The sequence below is a fragment of the Canis aureus genome, chromosome 10 (genome assembly GCF_053574225.1).
Source record: "Canis aureus isolate CA01 chromosome 10, VMU_Caureus_v.1.0, whole genome shotgun sequence".
Lineage (NCBI taxonomy): Eukaryota > Metazoa > Chordata > Mammalia > Carnivora > Canidae > Canis > Canis aureus.
The window spans coordinates 58,896,264-58,916,510 of NC_135620.1; the positions used below are offsets into that span (position 1 = coordinate 58,896,264).

At 39.1% G+C, this 20,247-nt stretch overlaps 2 protein-coding genes across 12 annotated transcripts in view; one reads left to right on the forward strand and one right to left on the reverse strand.

Annotated features, from left to right (window-relative positions):
- Nucleotides 1-14,994, reverse strand: part of ERP44 (endoplasmic reticulum protein 44) — a 92,974-nt gene extending 77,980 nt beyond the window's left edge. The window contains exon 1 of one of the 3 annotated variants that reach the window (XM_077912694.1): nt 14,710-14,994. In XM_077912694.1, coding sequence (XP_077768820.1) covers nt 14,710-14,979 — 270 coding nt within the window. In that variant the 5' untranslated portion in view covers nt 14,980-14,994. The other 2 variants (XM_077912695.1, XM_077912697.1) reach the window with 2 other exon arrangements.
- An 85-nt stretch (nt 14,995-15,079) lies between these two features.
- Nucleotides 15,080-20,247, forward strand: part of INVS (inversin) — a 156,989-nt gene continuing 151,821 nt past the window's right edge. For 2 of the 9 annotated variants that reach the window (XR_013388165.1, XR_013388166.1), the window contains exons 1-2: nt 15,081-15,331; nt 18,368-18,497. Coding sequence is in view for 5 of the 9 variants with exons in the window: in XM_077912688.1 (XP_077768814.1) it covers nt 18,392-18,497 (106 nt within the window). In the remaining 4 variants the exon portion in view is untranslated. Of the gene's footprint in view, nt 15,332-16,357; nt 16,500-17,892; nt 18,016-18,367; nt 18,498-20,247 lie in introns of those variants that run through there. The other 7 variants (XM_077912681.1, XM_077912682.1, XM_077912688.1 and 4 more) reach the window with 7 other exon arrangements.

Genomic DNA, 20,247 nt, shown 5'->3' on the forward strand with positions numbered 1-20,247 from the left:
AAGAAATTAAACAGGTCATGATGACAAACTAAAGGGTTGAAAAATTCAATGAGCCAAAGGTATAAACCTAGGTGACTGACCTAACTGAAAGGGGAAGAAGACTTTTATATAGAATTTATGTGCAGTCACTGATCTGCTTCAATGTCCCCAGTCCTCTGCCTTGCCCAGTCAGTAAGAAAGCAGCTGACAGAGCACCAAGTACCTTCTCCCCACCAGCATGAAGAGGCTGGCAGCTGCATTTGACTACTTTTCATAACCAGGACTAAAGCACCAAGGAAGTAACTGAGCCTAAGGTTCTGACCAAAGCACTAAGAGACTCCTCAACTACTCCAAACTTCAGTTAAAGCAATAGTTAAAGCTGAGAGTTAAGATGACAAGATCTGGGGGTGGGGGGAGATTGGCAGTTCTTGTGTTCAAGAACATCCACATTTACTTCTTTATTGCATTCTGTCACCGGTAGGCAGGCCCTTTCCCTTTCTCCTACCCACGGGGATGGGGCAGAGAAAGAAAGAACAAACTACTAGAGCATAAAAGCAGCAAGGAGGATATAGCATTTCAACAAGAAATGGAGTGGTTACTGGGATGAAATACTAAAAGGGTGATGAGCAGAAGACTTTCCAAAGAGTAGCATAATTCACAATTAGGAGGCTCGTGTGACCTAGGGAATACATCACAATCAGCATTTTTAAGAAGTCAAATCATATTTGTTACCCTCTAAGGAAGACACTGGCTCCTCTATTTACAACCTTTCAATCTACAAACCTAAAAGTTTCCACAGATGTAAGTCAAACAAAACCAAGTAGATTCTACTCGCCATCCTTGGATGAAATTAGTCACACCTTGTATGATGTATCACTCTGGACTTAGGAACCAGGGCATTAACAAACATCATTTCAGAACCTAAATATAAAAAGAAATACTTCTTTATATTTTTAATGACTTCCAGTGAAAAAATGGTTTGTTTGAATGATACTGGCTTTAATTACCAAAATAACTTACTGATACAAATTACCTCAGTCCTAACAATGGGTTACTAATAATATAAATGTCCTTTATTTCTCTTTTTTTAAGATAATTATTTGAGAGAGAGAAAGTGTGTAAGGTTGGGGGAGAGGGAGAAGCAGACTTCCTGCTGAGCAGGGAGCCAGATGTGAGGTTTGATCCCACGACCCTGGGATCATGACCTGAGCCAAAGGCAGATGCTTAACTGACTGAGCCACCCAGGTGCCCCTGTCCTTTTTTTCTCTGAGAAGAAAATGTGCCCTGGGGCATCTGGGTGGCTCAAACCGTAAAGCATTAGACTCTTGATTTCCGCTCAGGTCATGATCTCAGGGTTGAGAGATGGAACCTTGAGTCCATCCAGGCTCCATGCTCAGCAGGGAGTCTGCCCAGCACTCTTTCCCTCTCCCTTTGTCCACCACTCTGCCACACTCTCTTTGTCTCTATCTTTAAAATAAATAAATCAGGGCAGCCCGGGTGGCTCAGCGGTTTAGCGCCGCATGCAGCCCAGGGCTTGATCCTGGAGATCCGGGATCCAGTCCCACATCAGGCTCTCTGCATGGTGCCTGCTTCTCCCTACGCCTGTGTCTCTGCCCCTCTCTCTCTCTCTCTCTCTGAATAAATAAAAAAAATTAAAAAAAAATAAAATAAAAAATAAAATAAATAAATCATAAAAAAACAGGAAAAGAAAATGTGGCCTGAAGAGGCCATTGTTCCTTCCTTAAACTAAGAATCATTTGAACAACCTGAATAAAAGTACCTTTTAGGCCATTAAGAAAAAAAAATATCCCATCTTTACAATATGGATACTTATTAGCACTTCAAAGTAATATTCCAAAATAGATGACAGACTCTTGGAAAATCATCTCGTGTAAGAATATAAACAAGCTCTCTGCTAATTCCTTCAAATATCAAAATCCATTTTGTGTTAGAACAGCTCAAGTTGGTCCAGGAAAGTTAGTACTATTATACAAATCAATATTCCCCCAAATAAGGTAGGTAAGAAAGACTTTCACTAAGGCATCAAACATAATAGGTACAGATATAATTAACTATTTCAGTCATATCTAGCCAGTTAGATAAAGACTCATGGGTCAAATGAGAAAGACTGAAACTGATTATTTTCCTACAGAATATATTGGATACTTCTTAGAACTAAAAGCTATTTTTTGACAGCTCTTCTTATTATATACCTCAAGTCACTCTTCTGCTCAAGATTATAGCTGGTATATATCAAGGAACTATATATAGGTGTTGTAGAACTGGGAAACACAATTTACTCTCCTCTTCTAACCAAGTACTAACCTTCCCAATTGAAGGGATTTGTTGATATATTAATGAGATTAGAAAAGCAACACTAGGCCCACCTGGGTGGCTCAGTTGACTGGGAGTCTGCTTTCAGGTTATAAACCTGAAGTCCGGGGATCCCTGGGTGGCGCAGCGGTTTGGCGCCTGCCTTTGGCCCAGGGTGTGATCCTGGAGACCCAGGATTGAATCCCACGTCAGGCTCCCGGTGCATGGAGCCTGCTTCTCCCTCAGCCTGTGTCTCTGCCTCTCTCTCTCTCTCTGTGTCTATCATAAATAAAAAAAATAAAAAGATGTTTTTAAAAAAAAAAAAAACCTGAAGTCCTGGGATCAAGCCCTAAAACGGGCTCCCTGTTCAGCAGGAAGTCTGCTTCTCCCTCTTCCTCTCCCTCTGCTTGTGCGTGCGCTCCCCCCTCACTCTCTCTCAAATAAATATTTAATAAATCAATAAATATACTGACAGATTCTACCTCAAAAAAAAAGAAAAAGAAAAAAAGTAAGACTATATGATGAGCTTTCCTTGATCCAAGTTGAAATACTCATCATAAACTATATGTCAACAGGTTCTAAGCAGACACCTTCAGGAGTATCCAAATTAAAAAGACATACTATACCCTCAGTTTTCATCAAATCTGTAACTTACTAAAAGTGTTGGACCAAAAGTTATAAAAGTATTAGGTATAATACATGTTTATGTGTAAATAATTTTACTCCCCAGGGGAAGCAATATTTAAGAGATAACTATCGTATATGTAAGTCAGGCTTATAGAAACAAATGAAACTGAATAACCAGCAATTTGAAATCTTCCACACCTATACAAATAGGATTTTTATTTTTATTTTAGGTCTTTTCAGTGACCAAAAATATGCTGTAATAATTTTCTCTTCCCTTACTAAATTCAACAAGATTATATATTTCCAAAGAATCATTATCATTTTCCTAGTATCTAGTCAATTACAGGTGTCAAGAATGTATTTTTTTTAATGATTTTGAGTGTACAAAGTAATAGAAATGATGCCTTTCTTTGTGGAGCAAATGATACCTTTCAAACAGCAAAGCATAAAGCATGTTTCTCCACTCTCATTTCTACCACTTACAGGAGTTTATTTGCTTTTGTATTAAAAGCAGAAATGCATATCAAGTTAGATTCTTATTTCTATCAATCATAGTTACGTTTGTCACTATGTTGATAAGACTATGTCATCACTCACCGGGGAAAGAGAGAAGTTGATAAGTATTTTAAGAAACCACTAATATTTAGAATTACACTTTTAGGATAAAAAGCCTCATCCATTTACTCATTTCTAAGGGTCAAGAAAAGGTAGTACCAACACAGAAAGATGGTCAGCACAAGTGCTGTCCTCCTCCAGGGGACTTCCTCCATTTCATAATGATGACTCCATCCATTTGACAAGCTTTCCTTCTCTATTCATTACCTTACAAAACAAAAATGTCTCCTATACGCCAGAAATGATGCAAAGTATTCTATATACCATATATCTCAATCTTGCAGCCTTGCAAAATAATCATCCCTACTTTTAAAATGGAAAATTTGAGGGTCAGAAAGATAAGGAAATTTGCTTTATATCAATCATACAGCTACAAAGAGGTAGTAGAGTTGGGAATGAGCTAGGTCTTTCCAAGATCAAAGTCACTCTACCTTCTGGTATTGTCATTATCTTGGCAATCCAGACCCTAGAACTATTTCCATAATGCATCAACTTTTCCTGAAAGGGATATATATCACATACCTAGGCTTCTAGGTAAAGAAACCAAGTAGCAAACATACATCTGAAGCATGCAAAAATATTTCAGTCTGACAACTTTTATTTGCAAACCCATATATTATCTTTTACATCATTAAAACAACTCTGAAGCTGAAGTAGGAATTATATTATTCCTGTTTTATAAATGAGGAAACTGAAACTTTACAGTATCTGGTATACAGTAAATGCAAATATTGTTAAATGATTAAGACTCAAATACTAAGTGACCACTCCAAACTACTGGCAGAACAGGGTTCAAACCCAGGTCTCTCAATTATAAAACCAACAGCCTGTACAAGAAAATCCAACTGTCTCCATAAACTGTTATCATCATTAAATACCGAATTTACATGCAAAACGAAGTACAGTTATAAAAAAGAGGCAAGCAGATAACTTGCTCACTTAATAGTCACACTTTTAAGCTGCTTTTGTTAGTATAATAATGACAGTGCAATTATCAGCATCAGAAGACCACAAGAACTGGAAGCTAGTCATGCCAGCTCACACAATTCTTATACCACTGGATGGATAATCTGAAAGTTACCCCTGTCCCCAAAATATATTCAACCATTCATCACTCACTGATTCCCTCATCCAAACATTTGTTTTGGGAAATGTCTACTATACCATGGACTCATCCACAAATAATTTTATTGTCTTCCCAGAACCCTGCAGAAGAGGTCTTTATCCCCACTTGATAGGTGAGAAAAATGGAAACTCAGGAAGGTTAAATAACTTTTTAAAGTTAAGTGGTCGGGTAGCCCCAGAGGCACAGCGGTTTAGCACCACCTGCAGCCCAGGGTGTGATCCTGGAGACCCGGGATCCAGTCCCATGTAAGGCTCCCTGCATGGAGCCTGCTTCTCCCTCTGCCTGTGTCTCTGCCTCTCTCTCTGTCTCTATGAATAAATAAAATAAGAAAGAAAGAAAGAAAGAAAGAAAGAAAGAAAGAAAGAAAGAAAGAAAGAAAGAAAGAAAGAAAGAAAGAAAGAAAGAAAGAAAGAAAGAAAGAAAGAAAGAAAGAAAGAAAGAAAGAAAGAAAGAAAGAAAGAAAGAAAGAAAGAAAGAAAGAAAGAAAGAAAGAAAGAAAGAAAGAAAGAAAGAAAGAAAGAAAGAAAGAAAGAAAGAAAGAAAGAAAGAAAGAAAGAAAGAAAGAAAGAAAGAAAGAAAGAAAGAAAGAAAGGTAAGTGGTCAAGCTAGGAGTCAGTTCCAAGTTACATGAATACAAGTATATGCACACATAGGGGTATCTTCTGTATTCCCACACAAACAGTGGTTTACTACTCTACGCCAGGATCAAATAAAAACAAAAAGCACAAACCGATCTTGTTCAAAATTACATGTTACTATTTAAAGTCCTTTCAAGTATGCATAGGAAAAAACTGGAAGAACCTATATTAAAATGTTATCAGTGGTTGGGATATGAAGTTTTTATTTTCATTATGCTTTTCTATACCATGAAAGCATATTACTTTCAGGAATCAAACTATGTTAGGAAACCTTTTGTTTTAACATTTGAAGTTACTATAACTGTAGGTTGTGGCCCACCCTGTTACATATAGAGATTATTTTTAATTTAGCATACTAGGACCCACTGGGGTAAACACATGATGCTACACCTAGCAGGACCAACTGGGCCAAGGCTGAGGAGGTCACTATTTCCAGCAACGCTATTAAGAAGTTCTACCTTATTGGGTCAAGTCAGCAATCTTTAAAATAAAATAAAATAAAATAAAATAAAATAAAATAAAATAAAATAAAATAAAATAAAATAAAATAAAATAATAAAATAAATTAAAATTAAATAAAATTAAATAAAATAAAATAAAAAAATAAATAAAATAAATAAAATAAGGAAGGAGGGAAGGAAGGAAGGAAGGAAGGAAGGAATGGAAGGGAGGGAGGGAGGGAGGGAGGGAGGGAGGGGAGAGGAGAGGAGGATCAACAAACAGCATACACAAGTTAAGAGCAAGCACAACTTTGCAAAACGTGTTTAGCTACACGACTTAATCTTTTAACACACTGCACCTTATTCACAGTATGACAACCATGTTGTCCTCCTGGCTGGTCCTTGAATATGTGTGGGACACTCCCACATTTGGGACTCCGCCTCTGCCTGGAAGCCTTCTTCCTCAAGAAATCCAAATGACTGACTCCCTCACTTACTTTAAGGCTCATCTTTGTGATGCTTACCAACAACTCCCCTAAACATTCCTGATCATCCTTACTCTAGCTCTACCTTTTCTTTTTTCCATACACTTAACATAATTATTATAAGCACTTAACCTGTATAAGGCATTGTATTAAAAACTAAGATCTAAGAACCAGAAAATGTGATACTTTTGGTTCTAACAAATCATAGAAGTGTGCAAACAAGAACACCTCCTAGGAGTGGCAGAGAATACCTGTATTATTCCTCAGAAATTAACAGACAAGATAAAGTAGCAGATCCAAGATTTGAGCCCCAGTCTCTGCTAAACTGAACATTCTTTCTAAAAAGCTTTCTCTTTAGCCAATACACTTTCAAGTTATCATTAAGGGAAAAGTTCTTCAGATTTTCTGGAAGACTAGAGCAGAGGCACAATTATTTAATAAACTGAATGATTTCTGAAACAAATAAATAAAACATGCTTTAAAATGTAACAGTTTTTACAATTCTAAAATTAGAGTCTCTAGAACTATTCATTCAAAAATTAAACTAACAAAGAACCAAGTATTTTGTGACACTGCAGTACTTTTGTTGTAAGCAGATCACATGACTTCCTATGAGACTCAGTATCTATTCTTATAGTAAAAACTGGTTGCTATCTAGAAAGCCTGAAGAATGAGCCAATTTTCTAAAAAATTATTCTGACTACAAAAAAAAGTAGCTCATCTTTATTCTTAGCTCTTTCAGAATATGAAGTCATTACAAAGTGTGTGCTTGTCATCAGCTAGCTGAGATTTTACTGCACTTGGGCCAGAACCATAGTAATAAAAGTCAAAGGAATTGAGAATATCCAAATTTCATTCCTCAGAATAACTCCAAATCACAAGTTATCTAACACCTGAAACTTTTAAGTAGAGAGATAGACTTCAATGTGGTGTTAGCAATTTTTTAAAAGTTGGCATTCCCCCTCTACATTTTCCAAATCTTCAAATATGACAAAACCGCTGAATGGCAGGCATGTAATTATGAGAGCATCCTGTCCAAAGAAATGACAAATTTTAACTCCGTTTAATCTAAGTATTAAATATTAGCCCATCTTCATGAGCTCATATAATTTCTGGTCATGTTGAAGCAAAGAGATTTACGTTAATTTGTGGATTTATCAAATTAGAAGCTTCGGCTCCGTCATGAAGCTCCTTCTGATGTCTGAAACAAACAACAGATATCAACAGGCTATCTTTTACAGGTTATTTTACTATAACTAAAATGTATGAATTTCTTACTCAATAAAATATCCCCCAAAGCATCATTTCTAAAGATGTAGCCCTCAAAAGGGATTTTACCAGAGACAAACTGCAGCCCTCAAACCCCAAAGTCAGGGTCACATTCCATCAGAATGCCCACTAGACTGCCAAAATAGTCTTTCAAGCCTACTCAATTTTTAATCGAAAAACTAAGAAGAAAGAAGGAAAGGAAAGGAAGAGAGAGAGGAGAGAGAGAGAGGAGAGGAGAGAGAGAGAGAGAGAGAGAGAGAAAGGGAGGGAGGGAGGGACCTGCCTAAGTGACCCTGTGAACTAGTGAAAGAATCAATACTAACACATAAACTCTTACTCTTTAGTTTCAACTAGTATTCTCTGGTGCCTCCTTAAATCTGCTAACAAGCAACCAAAAGCCAAATCTGTGCTCATTGATAAGATTATTGACATTTTCCAGGTTATTGTTGTCCGTTGGAGAGGAAAACACTATGTTCCTCACAAGCTTTGAAACACTGTTTGAGGCATTCTTCTCATTCTTTATTTCAGTTTGTCTTGGTTTCTGAGACGGACAGCAAGAGCAAGATCTGATGACCACTATCCAGTGGCACTTTCTACAGCAATGGAAATATTCCATAATCTGCATTGTTCAACACAGTAGCCACGAGGCACTTACGACTTTTGAGAACCTCAAATGGGACTAATGTGGCCAAGGAATGGAATTTATAGTTTTTAATTTTAATGATTTTGTTAAAAGATTTTACTTTTTTGAGAGACAGCACGAACATGAGTGGGGAAGAGGGAGGGGGGAGGGAGAGGGAGAAGCAGACTCCCCACTGAGCAGGCAGGCCCACCTGAGGCTCATCCTAGGACCCTGAGACCATGACCTGAGCCGAAAGCAGATGCTTAACTGACTGAGCCACCCAGGTACCCCTTTAATTTTAATGAACTTAAATTTATGGCACAACTCTAGACAGCTATACCTTCAGTCGTTTTAACTGCATGTGATCTACTCATGGTTGTTACATCCCTTCCCACCTACTGAACCAAGCAAGATACTAATGGTTGAGTACCACAGAAATAAAGGGAGCTCCAATTTCTTCCAGGGTCAAAAACTCTTCTGATTCCTGAAGAAAGAACTTTTTCTAAAATCTCTTAAATCCAATTACCAAACTTCCCACTACTAGACTGATAATCTTAAGGAAGAAATGGAAAAGGTACTGGCATTCTACAATGCACTCAGTAGTTTTCTTTAGCAGATACTACTAGAATATTTGAGATGATTTCCTTCTCTTTCATTGCTCTTTTCTACTGTAGTAAACAGGCATTCAAATGACAGGAAGAAAGAATAATACCAATGATATAAAGTTCCTGCAGCCTGGGCCACAGATAGTTCCACTATACAAAATCAAGGGTAGGCTAAAGATCAATAAATGCCATGAAAAGTCAAACTTTTTAATCACTTCCTTGGTTAGATGAAATGGAGCACAGCAACAGTCAATATCAATAAAGCTATGACCAGAGCATGTTATTCCTTGCACTGAATCAGAGTGAGGTGGTCCAGAACTGCAACCTGTTAAGTCAGATTTTTTTAGGAGATATCCAATTACATACTAAGTATATTAATTACAGGAGTTACAGAAATATCCTTTCTGAAAAACAAAATAGCTACACAAAGAATCCCTGAATCCAATGTGCTTACCTTATAAACTAAAAAACTTAGGTGATTTATCCAAGGTTACAATGTTAAGAACATGGAAGAAAAAAAAAAAAAAAAAAAAGAACAAGGAAGAGACAGAACTTGTACACAGATGTCCTGACATTAAGCCCAGAATTCTTTGCACTCTGCTACCTCTTGAACAGACATTAAACAAATTGACAAAGGATTAACACTCTCCAATGTTCCTAAACTGTATCTTGTGAGTAGATCTATTCTGATTTACCGGAGGAAATAAGAGAAAACAACTTCTTGAAAATGGGACAAATAACATGAACATATGCACACAGAGAGAGAATAATGGTCAAGAAATACAAAAAAAAAAAATATTCAGCTTTGGTTGCAATCAAAGAAATGTAAATATAAATCAGATGCTAATTTTGGTCTATTAAATTGGCATCGATTACAAAAGCATTGTTGATTAGAGTGTGAGGACTTGGGCATGCTCACATATTGTGGGTAAGAATACACATTGGTACAACTTTTCAGCAGGGCAATTTAGTACAATGTATCAGAAATCCCAAAGAATAGACATACTGTATGAAACAAGAAATATAATTCTAGAAAGGTGTCCTGAAGATGTATTTGGAAATTGGCAGTAAATAGCACACCTGTATCTTTCATATTTTTTTATCTGTGAATAAATTGGACATAACCAGTAATCTAATTTACTTCATCTTTTGTTAAGACATTTAAAGCACATCTAAAGACTGAGTTAGCATAAAGATATTAAAAATCATGGTCTACAATATAGAAAAAGTCTACTTTTTAAAAAAAATATTTCTTTGAGAAATACGTGAGGGGGGTGTGTCTGGGGGGGGTCTCCAGCAGACTCCCCACTGAGAGGGGTCAGAAGCGGGGCCAAGCAGAAATTGATTCCACAACCCTGACATCATGACCTGAACCAAAATCAAGAGTTGGCAGCTTAACCAACTGAGCCACCTGGCCCAAGAAAAGGTTTTTAATAACTGCAGCAATCTGACATCTCCTCCAAGATTTTTACAAGTTTTAACCCACCAGAAATATTAGGGTAGTACATTCCAGTGCCTCTCAATCTAGCTACATCATAGAATCAACTAAGGAAATAATGAGTTAAGAACTCGAATGTAAATGCCTTTACCCATAAAAAAGCTCAACCACACTCATATTAAAAGAGAATCATAAAAAAAAAAATTAAGAATCATATCAAAATACACTGAGATACCATTTCTCACCTATCAGATTGACAAACACCCATCGGTCCACATCACACTCTGTTATCAGGATATAGGGAAATTCTCTTACACTGTTGGTAAGATCACAAAATGGCAAAACTCCTATGGAGAGGAATTTCGCAGAATCTAGCAACAGCTACAAAGTTACATATACATTTATCCTTTGCCTTAGCAAACTTCAATTACAGGAGTTTATCTCAGAGACACACTGGCAAAAATATGTATGCACCAGCTAATCTTTGCAGAACTTTTGCTATAGCAGAAGAACGCAAATGAGTGGATTTGGTACATCTACCAAGTGGAGCAATAAGCAGTTTAAGAAGAAATAACAGGTATTTCTACCCTGATCCCTAGGACACACTTTTAAAGTTTTTATTATAATTCCTATTAGTTAACATACAGTGTAATATTTAGTTTCAGGTGTACAACTTAGTGATTTAACACATACACTTTGAAAAAGAAAAAAAACAAAATACATGCTACAGTTTATCAAAGGAGAGGGAGAAGCATATATACATACACACAAGCAGACCACCTCTTCTCGGAAACAAAATTTTTTTAAGATTCTTATATTAGGAGAGATTAAGAACATACAGACGAGAATAGAGGCTAGATTTGTCAAAATAGTTGGCTTTATAGATTTGGTTTTGGAAGAGGTAAATTTTACATAATTACACACTAGAAGGTAAGTTTTTGAAAACTAAAAAATGAAAGCTAAATGAAACTATACACTGAGTTGGTGGTTGAGACCGCATAAATTTAATGACAAATTTACAGAAAACACAAGGAAAATAGCAACATAAAACCACACACAAGGATACCATCAGCAATATCCAAATATGAGAAATTCTGAATGACAGAGGATCTAGTTTCCTCAACAATAAATTACAAAAAAAAGAAAAGGAGGGGGCCTGGGTGGCTCAGTTGGTTAAGCGTCCCACTCTTGGTTTTTGGCTCCGGTCATGATCTCACGGTCCTGGGATAGAGCCCCTAGTCAGGCTCAGTGCTTAGCAGGGAGTCTACCTGAGATTCTTTCTGCCTCTCCCTTTGCCCCTCCCCCTGCCCATGCTCACTCACACTCAAAAAGAAAAAAAAAGAAAGAAATAAAATAAGGAGTGTGGAGCCTGCTTAAGGTTCTCTCTTGCTCTGCCCCTCTTCTGCTATACTCCCCACCCCACAAATTCTCCAAAACAAAAACAAAAACAAAAATGCACACACAACAGGAAGCAATTTCCCAGTCCAGGCAGGTATCGCATACATGGTGCTGTAGCAGAGAATCACTGCTATCTCCAGCATTCAAATCATCCACAAAATATGATGAACAGTTAGGGGGGCATAGATTACACAAAGTTAAGAACTAAAGTTGTAAATATACATCAAATGAATCAACACAAACCATAAAAGAAATGAAATACATAGTGAGATACAGAAAAGATATGAGGAGCATTAAAGCCTCATTGCATTTTCCAGGTGACTCAAATTTCTCTTCTGATTTATCCAAAATCAGTGCATCCAGACTACCTTATTTTGTCCAAGACATACTGCAAATTCAGTGGAGTTTAAATTAAAAAAAATTTAAAGGCAATGGGGGTGTTTCACTGCAATAAACAAACTTATTCTCTAAGACCTTGACTTTAAATATACACGTAGACATTTAACTATATATGCAATATATAAATAAAATACGAAAATATATACGAAAACCCAGGAAAAGTGATCACATTGAGTTTGTGTGTTTAGTTACCCATCCCAGAAAGGCTTTTTAGGCATACAGTGATACTTTCCAAAGTGTTTTTGAGATCAGGGAAAAGAAAAATATTTTTCAATGAAGTTTAAGGACAATATGTTTCCACTCTTTTATGAATACCATTAACTCTGAACAGATTAAGTTCTTTAGGGCTGAGGTAGAGATTGCCTGAAAAAAATATTGTAGTAAGAGAATATACGGCTTTTTAGGGCAGGCCATTTGAGAGAAAATGATGAACTCAGCTAAATGGAAACTGGGATATTCAATGACTGGACATGGGAGGGAGTAACCTGAAGTCTGAGAAGGGAAGTTGGAGGGAGGAGAAAGAAACTACACTGGGGAAGATAAAGGAAATATTTTTAGACAGGTGGGATGCTGACTAAACACGTTCCATCACTAGGAACAGAATTACCAGTTAGATCAATACCTCAAATACTGATTAAACAGATGTTTTATAAATATTTGCTAACTAGTCTATGATAATTAAAACTGCTTTGGCAAACACTGTGTTCAAACTGAATCTAGCTTGACTTGTACTTCTGGTTTATTAAATCTTTTCTTGGGCTTTATTTTCCAGCCCATTAACTTTCTAAGTATTCTCTAAAATGTCTTCAAAGTTTCTATTCCTCTACTTTTATTTAAATATACAAAATGTTCACTAGACTTTAGAATTATTAGGGGAAAAAATTTGTACTTAAAAGGATCTGTAGGTTTTCTATAAAAAGTATGAGTTATTTTGAAATAAATACTTTTTCCTTCTTAAGCTTAGTTCTACAACCAAACATACCATTTCAGGGAAGTGCACCTGATGTAGTTTTCCTATTCAGTATTTCAACTTTTCTAATGTCTTAAGATTTTTGTCCTTTGGTTTTTTTTTTTTGGTTGGTTCTCTGTTTTTGTTTTTTGTAACCTAAAAGTAATTTCTAGCAGACAACTCATAACTCAGACCATTTTATCATTTCATGGATAAAAGATTACTATCTATTATCCTTAAAATGAGAGTAGTCTTTAATAACAATGACTTTTATCCTAGTACTTCTAGAAGGAAAAGAGAAGCACAGCATATTAATGAAACTACCAAAAAGAGCTCTATACAGAATATTTTCCTCTATACAGAAGTCACTCACTGCTGGATAAGAAATGGCAATACGACACTTCATCATTTAATATCACATGTTTATATTCAACTCTCAGTTCTCAAAACTACTTTGATATCCCCTTTAGTTTTTCACAGTGCTTTTTCTCTGAAAAGATCCAAATATTGTAGATGGCTTTTTCATAGGACTTGCAAATCAGAAAGAAAAAAAAACAGGGAGAGGAGGACAGAAGAGAAAAAAAAAAAAAAAAAAAAGCAGGGTGGGGAGGGAGTAGGGAGAAAGAAATTAAGTCAATTTCAAATATAAAATATTAAAGATTTTACATGCTGTGGTGGAATAATAAGCACTGCAAGCCAAGAGACGGGCTTCAAGTCCCACTTCTGCCGGTAACCAGGTAGCTATGCAACTTTCTGTGAGTCACTTAATTACGGTTTTTAAATTGTTCAAAAAAAAAAAAAAAAGAGTGATTTTTGACTTTAATGTTCATCTTAAATCCGGCTTTTCAAAATCTACTACAACTAAAGTTATTTTCAGATATTGCATTATCGGAACACCTCAACTAAAAGTACGTCACTTTGCCACACGGGAGTCCTTCCTTCACTTTTGTCAGTTTGACCTGCAGCCTGAATTACTTAGATCGCATGTTGGAGATGTACTTGGGGGAAAGAGGGGCCTGGGGAAACAGGCCTTTATACGAGGGGATGGAGCCAAGCAGGTGAGGGGGCTTAGGAATGAGTGCAAATGTATGCAGGAGCCCTGGTCATTCTCAAACTAGGAGCACTGAAAAAAAAAAAAAAAAAAAAAAAAGAGTTCTGCTTAAATTTCGAGGAGGGGGGCGGGGGAGGGATGTGTGACAAAAGTCGGAGGCAGGCCGTGAGGTGAGGTTTTCAGGAAAATCCGTCTCCACCCTCCAAACCTGTATTCCCCGGGTGGACTCCAAACCTGCCTCCAGTTCCGGGTTCCCAGCCAATCGCATCAGGCCACAACAGAGGGCTCCGCCAACCCCGGGCACCGCTTCAGGGCTCCAGGGCGAGATTCACACGACCCCAGCACCTGTCGGCCTTCCCAAAAGGAGGGGCTGGGAGGGAGGAGTAGGCTCTCTCCCCCGCCCCTTCCGATCCCAGCTACCGCCGGAGCCCTGGAGCCGGAGACCACCTCCGTTAGTCGGTCTGGGGGAAGGGAGAGCTCCTCGCCCGTGACCCTCCCGCGTATCCTTCCCCCACGGCCAGTTCTCCAGCCTACAGGTCCCAACCTCCAACCGCGGCTTCTCAGGCCGCGGGCGCCCTGGGCCGGGGAGGCGTACGGACCGATGCGGAGAGCGGAGGCAGCGCGGGAGGATGCACTCCCCGCCACCGGACACCAGAGAGGAGGGCAAGGGTGGGGGCAGCTGTGCTCCCGCTCGGCGAGGGCGCGAGGCCGTCCCGGCGTCCGTCGAAGGGTCTGTCATTCCTTCACTCACTCACCAGGAGCAGCAGGGAGCATCTGAGGTCGGGTAAGGATAGGAAGACGGCAGGATTCATGGTAACGCCGGGCTTCGCGGCTGGGACTGGGCAGGGTTGGGCTGGGTTTAGGAAAGGGCTGGGCTCCGGGAGCCGGCGGCGGCGGCGGCGGACGGCCCTCCCGGCAGCGGCACCTCGTCCTCTGGACCCGGAGCTCCAGCAGCGAACACCCGGGACAACTTCCAGAGAGGCCTCGCACACCCTCACTTCCGGGTCCTGCCCACCTCGGAGCATATTGGGAAACGTAGTCGCGCACCGCTCTCCCCGAGCACGTCATCGGGCATCTAGAACTTCTTTCCCATCAGGCTCTCGGCCCCGCTCCACCGAGTCCTCCGCGCGCGGGGTCCTGTGGGAAACAAAGGGCGGAGGGCGGCGAACCTCTGCGTTTAGAGGATTGGGAACTACAATTCCCAGAGGGCAGCGCGGTCGAGCGCCTCGGGCGGCCTTCGGAGGGGTTCTCCTAGTTTCAGCTCGCTGGGGTCTCTCCCGGCCGGATGTAGTGTACGGTCCTGGCGGGAGGGGCGGCCCGCTGGGGGTCGTACCTCCTGGAGCCGCCCCCGGGACGTGAGTCCTGGAGGAGGCGAGGGTGAGTAGGAAGGGGCCTGTGGCTGGGGAAGCTCCGATCGCTCTGCATTGCCTTGGCCCCCGCCTCAGACTCCCGGGCCCTCCTGGCCTGGGCTGTGTGGCCTCCCGGTCCTTCATCACTGGCCTCCTCGCCTGCTGCCTCTTCTTTCTGCACTAATTACTGCACTATAAAGCCGGAGCCAGCTCTCGGGGCCTCCGTTGAATGAGTCGAGGACTTATCCCTAATTGTCTCTGTGGGCTCGTGCAGGGAGCAGATACGGGAGAAAATGAGAAAGCACGTTCTAAACTGAAAAGCTCAGTGGCGGCTGTGATTGCTACTAATGCATGGATCACTCGGACCGGATGGTTAACGAAATTCATTAGCCCAGCAACGGAGGATCCTAATCTGGCCCTAGTTAGCTCCCCAGCTTCATCTGCCAACACCGAGCCAGGTCCACGTGTCCCAGATACTAGCCACACAATCCGTACTAAGTACCTGGGAGGCATTCTGCTTTCTTTTTTCTTTTTTTCCTTTTTTTTTTTTTTTTTTTTTTTTTTTTTTTGGATTCTGCTTTCTTGAGGTTCTCCCTACTTTTTTTGCCTGTACTCTAGCTTTCCTGCTGCGGTGGAATGGCCTTAGCCCCTTCTCTATCTGGAATGCCATCTCAAATGTCACCATCTCTGAGAACTTAAAAAAAAAAAAAAAAAAAAACCAGCCCTTTAGTCCTAATCAGAATGACTCTTCCCTTTGCATATGACTGACTGCAGCACCACTAGTTTTGTACAGTTATAATTATCAGAGCATCTATTACACTGGCTGGTTTTATAATTAATGATACCTGTACATTTTATGACACTTTATAACTGATGAAGTGGTTTTGCTCTTCATCTATAAAAATCATTTACAAAAAACAGCGCCATAGTGTGTGTGTGTGTGTGTATTTTGTGCTAAAAAAGGACCCTAGAGAATACTTTTCCCAGGGTGACAAAATTAGGTGGTGGCAGAGCCAAGACTTAGGTCTCTCTTTCTCTCTCTCTCCTCTCCTAGACAGAAATGGGGAATTAAAGAGCAGACGCTCATGAGTATGACGTCTTTAGTCCAAGAAATTAAACTTTGATCCTGCTCACCTTCTGGACTTAGCACTCCCCTGTGACTTTTCATTGGACAAACATTTACTGATACCGGCTATATAGGTACCTGTTACTGTGCTAAGTGCTAACAATTGTGAGGTGAAATGTATATAACTGAGATCAAATTTTAGTGTATTTTTCAAAGGGTATGAAGAGGTGTGTGTGTGTGAGTGTGTGTGTGTGTGATTCTGATATGCCTAAAACTTTGGCCACTTAGAAATGACATGTATTAGAATTTGGAACAGTGTCTAGCACACAGCACTCGACTTATTGAATGAATCAACATAGTCTACCTTTGTCATCGTTCATATTTTACTGAAAATCCGAGAGCTGAGGTAGCCTAAGGGCACACTGCTTATTATTAACAGAATCAGGCCTAGGGCCCACATGCAATTCCTTCTTTCCTCTGTATCTACCTCCACCCATTTTGTAGCTTCTTTCAAGTCACTTTAACATAATCCTGCCTGTGACAGTGGTTTTTCTGACATGACAGGAGTGTCTCACAAAGCCCATATTTTCTGCCAGCATGTTAACTCAAATTGTCAGCAAAATAAAGACATGAAGCACTGACCTTTACCAAAATTAAGAAAACACTTTCAGTTTAAGGCAAAATTTGAACCAATAATCCTCGTCAGTGACAACGCAAGTACTAGCTCATCAGTAGTGATAAATTCCTCCTCCAAAGCTCCCAGATCCTCGGGAGTCAGAGATTGGAGTGACACTTTTTGGTGAAATCCAAAGAGGGCTTGTCTGACCTTTTGGCAGCTGTTAACTGGCTGATTAGCAGCTGCTTCCTTTAGATATGCATGTGTGCCCCAGAGTGCCATGCTCTCCAGGACTCCATTTGTTTCTTACACTTTTTACCTTCCTGGTCCTTGCAGGCATTCAACTCAGAAACTTTGATATAGCATCTTACTTTTAGGAAGGAAGTTTAAAATCATTGATGCAACCACCATTTTTTCCTTCCCATTTGGTGTTTATATTCTTCATGCTGCCTTTCTGACATAATCCAGCCTCTGCTTCAACAGTGTTATGCTGGAGAACTCACCATTTTTCCATGCAGCTGATGCATTTCTAGAAGGTTCTATGAAACCATATCCGACTACCAGTCAGAACAAAATTTTCTTAATGATCCTAATGATGTAGTAATATCCAAAGGTCAAGATCTCAAGCTAGGTATATTTCCTCGGTGAGCATAAGGAAAGAACAAATAAAAATTCTTCCATTCAGCAACATGAGAGAAAGAACTAAGTTTTATTTATGTATAGAACCAAGTACCTTTTAATTTAGCACTTAAATCTACTTGATTTTGACCTCATAATTAAGTTCACATCATGCCCATTTTGTGGCTTATCATCTTGATTCCCAGTACAGTTCTGATGTTTAGTACTATGTGGAATCAAATCAGAAGTCACTATGGTTTTTGAGGCCTATGCTTAAGGTTAAATACTGAGCCTCCTTTTTTTCCCTTAGATAACCCCTGAGAAGAGTCTTAGAAGCATCCAACCCTCTCATTTTACAGATGAGCAACTTGTACAAAGGGTCATCTAATTTGCCATATTATGGAAATTCTAGGTAGGACCAAGACAACAGACTTTTTGAATCCTAGTCAAATAAATAATTCTTTTTTTTTAAGATTTTATTTATTTATTTATTTGAGAGAGCATGTGCAGAGGGGAGGGAAAGGGCAGAGGGAGAGGGAGAAACAGACTCCCTGCTGAGCAAGGAGGCCCCAATGTGGGCTCAATCCCGGGACTCTGGGATCATGACCTAAGCCAAGGCAGACACTTAACTGACTGAACCACCCAGGCTCCCCCCTCATCAAATATTTCTATTCAGCCATATTTATAATATACCCACTTAGAACTGATGAGACAGCTTTTAGAAATGTTTTCTGCATATACTCATAGTTTAAACATTGTTTCAGGGTGCTCTAGTTGTTGAGAAGACTATGAACAGATCAGAGAACTTGTTCTTTTCTGGCTCCTCATTAGCATCCCAAGTTCATGCTGCTGCTATTAATGGAGATAAAGGTGCTCTTCACAGGCTCATCATAGGTAAGTGGTCCCCATAAATACAGAAACTTTAAAAATAATTCTGTCCTGAGGGAGTATGTTAGTTGTAGTTTTAATTGCAATGTACTCACACATTTTAATGGCGATGTATCATTATTTATATTTCATTCCAGAACCTTAACAAGAAAGTAATTAAATCCTGAAATTTAGTTAAAACAAACAAATAAAAAAATCCTGAAATTTAAGAATATGGATTAAGATTAGGTGAAAAATACTTGAGAAATGTCTGTGTGTTCGACAATGAATCTGGATATGTACTCTAAATGTGCTAAGAGAATTTATTCATCTTTCTAGTAACAGAGATTTAGAATGAGATAGTGGATAAATGATCTTTTATATTTAGTATATACCCAAAGTACTAAGGCTTACAAATAACTTAAGTTGTAATGATTTAAAATAGATTCAGTGTTCTCCCTATCACTGAGTCAATTGATTTGAATTGATCCAACCTTCTCCCTATTATATATATATATAGAGAGAGAGAGGCCCAATATAAAAGTTCTAGAAGGAGAGAACACAGTGAGTAGGAGAGTAGTCAAGGACAAAAATGGGTAAGAATTTTTCAAGTATTGTAAAAACCACATGTCTACCTCTTTAGAAGTCATTAGTCTTTATTTATTTAAAGAAAAGCAATAAAAATGTATATTGTTTTTAATCTTTTTACACACTAGTGTCTAGTGACATGATTGACAACTTGAGGCTTTGAAATAAAGTCCACAGTAATTGAATCTCCATACTGGTTCCTTCAGAATTCATTTTTTCCTACATTTCTGGTTTCTCTGAAAACTTCTATCCATGTACCCTAACCTCTACTAGACTTTTCATTCCCCAAAATGTTATGAATTTTGTCTTACTTTTCTCTATATGTCTCCTCTCCTGGGGAGGTTTTCTACCTCCTTATTCTCATCTCTGCTACACTCCTACTTAATCTTTAAAGACGAAACTCTTTTACTACCTACTCTGTGAAGGTTTCTCTTCTCTGTTAGAGACATTATTTCCTGACACCTCAGCTTCAAATCAGCTACCTGCATTCAGAGTTATTCCCTGGAATGGGATATCCTCCAGTAATCTCTGAGTCACTCATTCAAACATTACACCATTCAATTAAAACTCTCTTACTTCCAGTTCACCTACTAATGAGAAAAATAGTTTTTCAAGTCATGGAGACTTGCAATCCATTATCTCCTGCAGTTTCAACTATCGGTCTCCTTCCGTCTTTACTTTCTCCACCATTCAACCATCATTCCATGGTCTTCTGTTAAAATTCAGCCCAGAGCATGATCCTGGAGATCCAGGATCAAGTCCCGTATCAGGTTCCCTGCATGGAGCCTGCTTCTCCCTCTGCCTGTGTCTCTGCCTCTCTCTGTCTCTCTCTGTGTGTATCTCATGAATAAATAAATTTTTTAAAAAATCTTTAAAAAAGAAAAATTATCTTTTCTCCTCACCTTCTGTTGCACCTGGCTGTTGCAATCCCAACTGTGGATGGACCTAATCCATGTACCCCTGCCAACTCTTGAGCAATTTAACTGGTCACAAATATTGGTAGCACCCTAATGTGGTTACCTACTTCAAGTAGGCACTCAACCCTTTCCATTCATTACACCATATTTCTCCATAAAGAGTGTTTCATACCTTCTCACGCTCCTGAAACTTCTAACCACCAATCCTCCCTCACTCCCTCCATTCTCAGCTAATGCTTCATGTTCCCTACAGAAAATTAAGATTTTAAGTT